This window comes from Watersipora subatra, chromosome 4, assembly GCF_963576615.1.
Source record: "Watersipora subatra chromosome 4, tzWatSuba1.1, whole genome shotgun sequence".
In the NCBI taxonomy this organism is placed as follows: domain Eukaryota; kingdom Metazoa; phylum Bryozoa; class Gymnolaemata; order Cheilostomatida; family Watersiporidae; genus Watersipora; species Watersipora subatra.
Window position 1 is genome coordinate 4,727,160 of NC_088711.1, and position 10,391 is coordinate 4,737,550.

Consider the following 10,391-nt stretch of genomic DNA (forward strand, 5'->3'; position numbering starts at 1 on the left):
ACTACAGATTCTTGCAAATGCTGTAAAACTGTATTCCTGGGCAACGCTTAAGAGTTTTGTGACTGAAAAATTCCTGCCGCATTGCATAAGCATATAACTCAATATTTAACAAGTCATGTCCAAAAGATCTATAAGCATAGCAAAACGGTAAATGCAGATATTCAGGCATAAAACATCCGAATATGTGGCTCTCATTGGTTCAACAGTTGGCTTAGCTGCATGTCTGCTCATGGGGTTGGCATTATTCATCCTCGAGTGCAACACCTCTCTCACCAAATCCATGTTAGAAATGAGTTAGTTTAATTGTAATCCATGTCACTTATTCCTATACATTATCAATCAAATCTATCAAGGTAAGGTGGTTGTATTAAGGGTATAACTGATGATATTTATGATAAATATATTTATATTAACCGCTTAAGGGTAAAAAGGTGGTCTGTTAGGTTTATAAACAATGTCATTATTGAAACCATTTCTAACGTGGTAAGGGGCATACGGATCATTTGGATAGTGATGGTCTCTCTTCCAATATTTTCCCACCATGCGCTCAAGCATCCAGCATTGTCGTTTTGAGCATATGACATGCTGCTTCAAATCTTCAAGTGTCTCTGGCTTTCGTTTCCATAAGCCTTTACGTCGCCCGGCACGGGGCCTGATCCAGAGTCCATTGCCTAGCCTCATAAATCTGCTTGGAACCTCGCGGACTGTCTCAGGTTTTCCTTTTTTCCATGACTGGTAGACTCTAGTCCTGGACTGTTGCATAACAATGCCACTGTTGCCCAGTAACCTGTGAGAGACAATAGATGAGGTCACATGATAGGAATGCGCAGAATCAACGCACCTCACGTCAAACTGGGTTGATGGAGGATGAAATGGCTGATAAGAGAGGCTACGTGACTTGTACACTTGAATGTTAGAGAAGCTGCAGAAAGAGATCAGTCCTTGCCAAATATTCTTAACTGAGTCCATTGCTCAACACACTCACAATGACTATCAAAGAACAACTGAGAGAGATGGGCAGCAGATCAAAAGCCTGACACGATTTAGATTTTGTCACTCTTGCAACAGACTGCATGCTTCACACTTTGGAGTGAAACAAGACATGACTTATATCAGCTCCTCCTCTGAACATGATAAAATAAAAAAGAAAACCCTGCTCTATGTTTGATATAGTTGCTAAATCTATGAATACTACCATCATTGTCGACTAAAGACGTGAATTTCAAAAAAATTTAAATATTAACTTTACAAAAAGAAGTTTAACAAACTTTATATATTACGACTTTTGTCTACCTTTTACAGACATTCTTAAAAGTTACATACATATACTTGTATTCTTCTATATCCTGACCCCGAGGGACATCATCACTCATACGCTTATCTAAGCTTATCTCAGAGTTATAGTCTGAGAATGAGCGAATAGACAGACAAAAAAAGGGACTTGAGAAAAAGATAATCTATTCCTCTGAATGCAACTGAATGAATATATACTTGGTCTGATTATCGCTACTCGCAGTTAGTGTATCGTGCGTGTCATTCTCTGATGCAACTTGGATGTAAGAAAGTAATAAAATCGCTTTTGCATTGGTGTTCCTACTCAGTACTAGGTTGTAGCAGTGTCGTATAGTTTCACAGAGTCCCGTGACCAAAAGCCGGAAACAAAAACGTCCGATTCCAAACAAACCCGATCGACATACTGATCTCTAATGGAATATTCTTACCTCGCTCTCAACATCTCACTCTTTTGCATTTACTTTACTTTATTACAAAAAATCATTAGTCGTTTCTTGTAGAGAATTTTGTCCTTTTTCAAATGGTGTATAATACAATAATCAATTTCAAAGGGACTGCCAATGGTAGTAATTTTTGTTGGTTAGTGTTGCGGCATCTCCATTATAACTTATATAAAACAATAGTGGGCGCGGCTTGTTTGCTTGGAACCGTGCGAGCTTCGATATGCGCAGCCGTTAGCAGCAAAACTCTGTGAAGTTATACAGCTCTGTTCTGTCAGAGTCATATAGCTTTAAAAAGTCTCGCGACCAAAACCGGAAACAAAAACGTCCGATTCCAAACAAACTCGATCGACATACTGATCTATAATGGAATATTCATACCTCGCTCTCAATACCGCTCTTTTTTGCATTTACTTTACGTTTTTACAAAAACGTTGTTAGCACCTTTTTGTAGGAAATTTTGTTTTCTTTCAAATGGTTCATGATACAACAATCAATTTCAAAATGACTGCTAATGGGAGTAGTTTTTGTTGATTGATGTTGCGACCTCTCCATTATAACTTATATAAAAATAGTAGGCGTGGCCTGTTTGTTTGGAATCGAGCGAGATCCCGTATACGCTTCTGTTAATCGCGGGACTCTGTGAAACTATACGGCTCTGGGTTGTAGTAGCCAGGCAACAACTATCATAATATCAACTTGCATGCACCACTATTAATGTATATTTATATGTTAACTAGTGCTGCATTCCCATTACACTTCTGTACTATCATATAAGCCATTTTATACGAGTACCAACTGTAAAGGAGAGAAAGATGAAGCATGACTATGTACATGATTATAAGCTGGACAAATCACAGTTATCTAAAACAATTCACTGCAAGTTGTTTGTAATGATACATACAAACATAGTGACCACTATAGAGATGCCGTGGGGTGTATGAGTGAGTGAGTGTAAATGACTGAGTGCGTGAAGCAACCAGCTAATAGCAGATGGTTAGAGGCATCTTTTGCCTACAAGTCAAGTAAACATGATTAACATGACCTAAGCAATGAAGGACAACTCCATAATGGGAAGACAGCTCTTATGATGTAACTATTGGCAGTTAATCATTGCTAACCAAGGGTGTATATCTTATGAGAGAGGACAATTCCACACCGGTGTTCACAACTTTTTAAAATTGAGAACAAAATGGAGGTATAATACCAGCTTTACGATTAAGATGTAGCGTGTGAATAAAATCGACTATATCTAAAGCACGCACTTAATATGACTAGATGCGCAAAAGCAAAATGCTGACCTGGATATGAGCCCTGATGAATGAGGCAGAGCTCCATTGTCCTTCCTAATAGACAAGTCTAGGCTAGTTTTAGGTGCAGCTACACTAGATAGAGCTCGCACATGTTCCTTGCTGATAAAGCAGCTAGGGGCTTGCAGCAACTTGCAAGCAGCTAAAATACATACCAACATCTAATTTTAGTCAGTGCTTTGATGCCTGTAATAGGTATGCAGGAATGAATAACTTAATTTTGAAACAAAACTAAGTGGTAAGTGCGATAAATATAGCGTGTAAGAAATTAGTCTAGGAGCAGACGCTTGTCAGATAGTAATATAGTCGAGGAACCGACAGCAATGACACGGATTTCATGTATGACCAAAGTGGCTTTATGAACAGCTTGGTGAAAATGAAGGAATAAAAGAATTTGTGTTATACAGTCATGTGCAAAAGTATGGAGCCGCCCCTTAAGTACTTACAATATCAAACTTCAAGCTGTTGTTACTCAGCTTAGAATAAAGCTACAGCAAATATATTAGTATCATTTTAATGCTGAGGGTGTCCTCTATTTGATTATTTTAATTATTAACTTGCTCAATTAATAATTACAACAACAGGCTGCCCTCTAAAGTTTAATGTATGGATTTATGCAATCTACTAGATAATTTTCAAATGTGAACAACTTTTTGAACAAGTTGGTGGCCTTGAAAAAGGCCGTTGGTTATATAAATATTCTCTATAAGAGTGTGGAGGTGATTTGTGAAGTCTGGTAGTATCAGTACTTGATTGGTCAGCCTTTGTTCTCTGTGACAAGACCACAGCGGTTGGGTTTTGATGTAACCAACTTTTCAGGTTCTGATTGGCTCAATTACGCTGTGCCAAGCTCTCACAAGGCCTTCCATCAGCTCTTCATTAGTCTTGGGCTAAGTCTTGTTTAGTATAGCTGTTATATGCTACAACACAGTTTCCAAGGGATTCAGATCTGGGCTCTGAGCTGGCTATGGCACTGTGCACTCTCTCTTGTTGCATTCATTTTTTGACTTTTTTGACACAGTGGCAGAGAGCACTGTCATCTAGGAACCACCAGTCAGTAGAACCTTTACCAAACAACGCCGTAGAACTTGGTAACACCTCACTTTACATGGTTTTGATATATTTTTCTCTGTTCATCATGCCAAGTACAAAGTCAACCCGTCCAACTCCTAATGCCGCCATACAGCCCCAAACCATCACTGATGCCGCGTGCTTTACCGTGGGAGTACTACACCACGACTTGAAAGCTTCTCTTGGTTTTTTTCTAACATACTGCAAATCAGAGCGGTTAGTAACAGAAAACGTAGATTCATCAGAGAAAATCGCTCTTTTCCACTGGTCCACACTCCATGTCTTGTGCTGGTATGCCCACTTTAATCGATTGTGCCGTTGTTTCTCTGTCACCATTGGCTTCTTTCTTGCTTTACAGCCTTTCAACCTGGCAGCAATTAGTAATATTACTAATTAATATTACTTGTGTCCTGCCAGTCTCTGATTAGTTCACTGCTAGACTTTTTATGGTCTGTCAAGGAAATCCGCATCGGAGTTCTGTCTTCTCTGCAAGTCCTCATTTTTGGGCGACCAGAACGTAGTTTTTCTGTAGTACTGCCAGTCTCGTAGAATCTTTAAATGACACCAGACACTTTTTTTTGAACAACAAACTTTTTTGGAAATTTCTCACATAGACAATCCTTCTTTATGAAGGCAAATAATGGTTGCTCGCTGTTCTGCGGTAGTTTTCATAGTGAGGATGTTACTAATGAAAATATATTACAACAAATGCACAGAATGGTAAAATTGTTTACTTTTCTATCCTTAGTTACACAAAAATTGCAAAACTTCAAAGGTTTTGAAACAATGGCTTCAAGAGATTGAATTATAATAATTACTTGTACTCGCTTCCTATTATTATTAAATAGTAAACTTATTTGAGTGAGAGTGTCATGTCTTTTAGGAGATTACACAAGCGAAGTAAATTGTTTAATTATGTTTTAAATAGCACCATCATGTAGAGGAGATTGTGAGAATTAAAATGATATTTTGTTTTGTTATATTTGAAATTGCCCACTTTATTCTATTTGAAATTGAACTTTGAGTTTACGCAAATTCACAGGGTGGCTCCATACTTTTGCACATGACTGTAAATCAAATGTCCTTGAAATGTGATTATATTCTTACCAGAACTGACTACAACCAGAAAGATTACAACCGAGATCCATCATGAACTATTTGGTAATGATCAATGATTCTTCCAATAAAACGAGTGTGGCGATTGAGAGAAGGACATTGCGCGCAAAAGAATAAAATGCTGTTTTCATCTTTGTGCATTGATTTTTATACCCAGAAAATGCAAAACAAACATCAGCAGCTGCCAACGAGCAAACCCTATTAGCAGAACTCTTGAGGAACATATTTAGTAAATTTAAGAACGACAATTTAAGTAGCAGCTTAGCGGACAGCTCTCTAGTATATGACGAGAAAACTGCGTTCACGAGTTTTAAATCAAAAATTGTCTTCTCTTTTACTGTTACAACTATTAGAAGAAAGCAGACAACTCGCTATATTGTGTATTACTGCGGTTTTCCAAATTTACATAACAGTTGACCCAAATCAATACTCTTAACAACTGCTTTGTTCCAGGATTGGATGATCACACCCTAAATTTCTCTATTGTTAGCCGCATACCAAAACAATGCTGACGATATTTCTTGGTTTTTAAGAGGTTGGATCATGACTTATTAATTAAAGGTTCAAAGGTCAATTGGAAATATATAAATACAGATTCTAAGATGGACACGATAACAAAAAAGTATCTAAAGTAAATTTCAGGAAAGATAAAGAACAGATGTTTACTTTATTATAATAACTCACCTCCTCATAGTGTGTGTTATTTAGTGGGAAACTTAAAAAATTTGGGTACGGTAGTTGTTTTATACCTATCTTATTTACCTGGTTTCGCCGTAAATGGCACTTTCATATTTATTATATATACATGTATTTAAATAAACACCAGAGCACCAAAGTTGACAACAGTGAGGCTATTGCTCTAAAGCTGAAAGCTACAAGCCATCCTTATGGCGTCTTACAGTGCCTCGCCTTGCGCGTTCACAACTCGAGTTGCCGTGTTGTACAACTCGGCCTGGGTTTTTTATGAACTCGAGTTGTGTTACGCAAAACTAACACGGGTTCGTAAAGAAAGCAAAGTGAGTTACTGGGGTGTCTCATTTACAGAAATTTAATAATAATTTAAATATGTATACATATTTAAATTATATATATTGGCGAGATTTGCACATATTCATTTCTATAAATATAAAGAGACAAAAACAATTGTAGAATGTAAAAAGCAAACTAAGAAACAATCTATATGAGAACCAAGCAGCGAAATTTTTTTTCCCAAACAGGTTTACATACGGCGGTAAAATTTTGGCTCATGATTGGCTTTAGTAATTGAGTTTTAGTAATCAAAACCTACATCGTTACATTGAAAGTCAATAGTTATAATTAGAGAGGAACACAAAATTCCAAAATTTTATTCAAAATGGCTTAAATTAATGAGTTTTAAGTGAGCGCCTCTTACGTTTAAACAGCACTTTTTGAATGATAACATCAGTTTTGCTACGTTATTTAGAATTTTGTGTTCCTTTCTAATTATAACTATTGATTTCTATTGTAATGATGTGAGTTTTGGTTACTAAAACTCAATTACTAAAGCCAATCATGAGCCAGAATTTTACTGCCGTATGTAAACCTGTTTGGGAAAAAGAAATTCGCAGCCAGCCGGGCAACTTCTTTTGCAAATAACAAAAGAGTCATCTCTCTATAATCTGACCAGAAACTGAATGAACACCGAAAATGAACATAGAAATTATTTCAACGGCGTTTAATGATGCACAAAAAAATTCCATATAGCTAGAGAAAATGAAACGATGAGATGTTCTCAAGCCGAGTTGTTGAACTTGAGTTGCTGTTGAAAGAACTCGGCTTGGGTTTTGATGAACTCGAGTTGTGCAACTCGAGTTGTACAACTCGAGTTGCAAACTCGGCACAGTATAATTTTAATAATTCGCTATTAGTTCTAGTTTTACAGTACATACATAGTTTAATTTCTATTAGCTAGCGGGTGCCTATTGATGTACCATTGTTAATATAACCAGATCTACGGTTATGCTACTGTAATACCAATATATTGCACCTTACTTTTGAAAAGTCGCGTTGCGCGTTCACAACTCGAGTTGTGCCACTCGAGTTGTGAACGCGCAACGCGAGGCACTGTAAGGCGCCATACATCCTAGTCTGTGTTCTGGCAATGTATGCGCATACAGTAAAACACCAGAGTGATTGCTGACAAATCTAAAAGGAATTATTTTGAAGGCTAAAATGCAATTAAGCAAGTTAAACCACAACCATGAACAACACAATTATAATTTACTGCAGCAATTCAATTATGTTCCATTATTCAGTTTAACATTTGTGAAACAGATTACTAACCTAAAAAGAAATAATACATTGACCTATAAAAATCGTAGTAACTATTAGCATAAAAGTTTGACAAATGAAACTTTGATGTTGAAGCTAGCAGCCAATGCTCAGGAGTGGCACATGAACAAATCGATAATCATTAGTACTTTTATGACATTTTCAAAGCTTGCGCATTTCACTCACAGCATTGAAAAGTACCATATTCTTATGTAAAAAGCAAAAAAACTACATCAAATTCGCAAATGCAGTTTTTACTTTTCATTTTTAGCGCTTGTTGCCATAACATTCAGTAGAATCTTTACTTAAAAACGTTAAACTTGAAAAGGTTGAAAATTTAGCTTAAACAACAATGTTGAGCCATCTTTAAAACTCGTCAACGCACTGTCAGTGCGTAATAATTGAATTCACATGCATAGCAGCACAAAAACAAGATGACTTTATTACATGTAATTACATAGAAAAGAACCTGTAAAAACCTGTTTTCAGTTGAAAAATTCTAAAAGCTACTCAATTTTTTAGTCAGTTTGAGCTTCTACATCTACAAGGCCAGCTCCAACCAGGGTTGGCATAGTATTTCCCATGGCGGTTATTACTGCCGGTTTATACCAGTTTTTACCGCCCCGGGAAAAGCTCATTTTTGTCCAAAAGTGGGAAAAAGCGGGAAAAACCAAAAAACCTCTTTTTTAACAAGTTGACTAATGCTTAAGCAAAAAATAACAATACACTTATACCATTAGCTGTCATAGAGCTTCTTTATGACTCTTTAACGGTACACAGGCTAAAAAAGCGCATAACCTTTATAATTGGTTTATTTACTAAATATTGAATGAAAAGACCAGATCACAAGATAATATCAGCTTATTTACATATATTAAATATATTAAGTAATATTGAATGAAAAGCAAAATTGATATGTGTGAAACATGACAGTAAGCATAATACAACAATTAGAAAATAATTGAAAAATGAAAACACATGAAGATAATGCCAAGTAGTCGAGACCGGTGAACTGAACAAACAGATTAGAGTATTGAGAATTGATTCTCTAAGAAAGGTTAAATCCTCGTATTTGACTGAATTGTATCCTAAAGAAATTGTTTTTAGGTTTTGGTATCAAGCTACCAGTTTGGATGCTTTCTCCACTCCAAGCTTGTTGCGTAGCTAAGGAAGCCTGTCTGCACTAAGGAAAAAGTGCTAAACAATACACGTCAAAACAGTTCTATTATTGGATTGTAAAAGGCTCATCGTTATTTAACGTTGGCCCATATCTTGGGTGTTGATTTTTTCCCACTCTTAAACACTATTTTATTTCCATTGCTATTGATTGATATAAATATGGAGTCACACAACTAATTGTTTAGTCCAATTTTCCATTTTTATCAAATTTCATTTTTTAGCAAAAATTTGAATAAAAGGTTCTGGCGTTATAATATTTCCCAGTTGTTCCCCGTTTTTACCAGTTTTTTTCTACTGCCCTGGGAAAAATGCCAACCATGGCTCCAACAAGGCGGGTAATATTTATCTCCATGAACTTATTAAAACATATTATTGGAAGAAGACGAAAGCGCTTTAAAAAGTGCTTGACATTCTGTCTGATAGAAAGCCTACCAACATTTGGCTAAACAAATTTGCTCAACAAAAAACAGTTCAAACTACTACAGCTTCCTAGGTAAACCGCTGTGATGCCCAATCTGAAGAATTTTACACTTGAATAGATAAAGTTTTAATTAAACAAAAATATTGATACAATTTCAAAAATGACGCACATTAAAAATACGTCAAGTTTAAATATAAAAAACTCGCACCAGGGTATATCAACCATAGATATGTTTGAATGAAAGAGAATTTCCTTAAAATGAATTCCGACATATGTGTTATTAGCATGTTCTAACAATTTCATTGCTATTATAGGAAGGAATAAATTAATTCTAATTAAAACAAACATTCACAGTCATAACTCTCTGTTTTTTGGTCAACCAAATCAGATTTTAACAAGACAATTTGAGATTTTTACATCTTTGACTACAGCGAAAAAGAAGCTTCGGTTTTCAACCAAACCGAAGCATTCACGTTTTTGTAACGTTGGTAAAAATATAGAACAAATGTTTTTGCGGTGCGTGTTTTGACTTAGGTCAAAAACTCTAGAATACTAGAAACTAGAATACGCTACTCTACCTTTTTATTATAAGTAAACTTAGTTGGGTTGTCTCGTGCAAGATGTCCTAATGAAGCGAGTCAACTTGTAGATAACAGGGCAGTATTCCAAAATAACCAGCACCTGTTTAAAATGTTACTGTCTTAAGTTGTCGAGCATGTAAACATAAATGAGTGTACACATAGTCTGAGTCTTTCACTTCAGTATTCTCTACATTACTGTTTGAGTTAACGATTTAAAATGCTGACATCATTGATTTGTTCGATTTTCTTGGGAGATGTAGAATCTTATTATTGTCATATGAAACAAATATAATTAAAAATATATTTACCAAACGCAATGCGAGAAATACAACTCATTGAACTTCAACCAATGCAGAAGCTTAAAGCAAACAAATGAAATATCTACGGTTAAGCAAACGGCCGCATCCACTCCAGCGCCAGACGTGCGTAGTTGAATTGAAACATTGACATAGTTACCTTTAATAAGCATTTGAATCGCCGCGTGCTAAAGCTCGTTTTGCACCTTAAAACCAAAGCTATAGCCGGGTCATAGAAGTAGCTTATTATGTTGCGCCCTGACATCAAAACGTTAATGCAAATATTAGAAAGCTCAAAAGATACGCCAAACAATTGACGCGCGCATCAGCTCTATTTAGCTTTTATTACTCGTATGTCTATTAGTCGCGCAATGTCTCACGAAAATTGAGAA

General features: G+C 36.1%; 1 protein-coding gene across 1 annotated transcript; it reads right to left on the reverse strand.

The window, feature by feature from the left end:
- Positions 1-403: 403 nt before the first annotated feature.
- Positions 404-10,131, reverse strand: LOC137393658 (large ribosomal subunit protein bL35m-like). The gene is made up of 3 exons (XM_068080297.1): positions 10,012-10,131; positions 3,035-3,185; positions 404-787 (listed from the first exon to the last, which is right to left on the reverse strand). The coding sequence occupies exons 1-3, from the start codon at positions 10,037-10,039 to the stop codon at positions 418-420; spliced, it is 549 nt and encodes a 182-aa protein (XP_067936398.1). The 5' UTR covers positions 10,040-10,131; the 3' UTR covers positions 404-417.
- Positions 10,132-10,391: the final 260 nt, after the last annotated feature.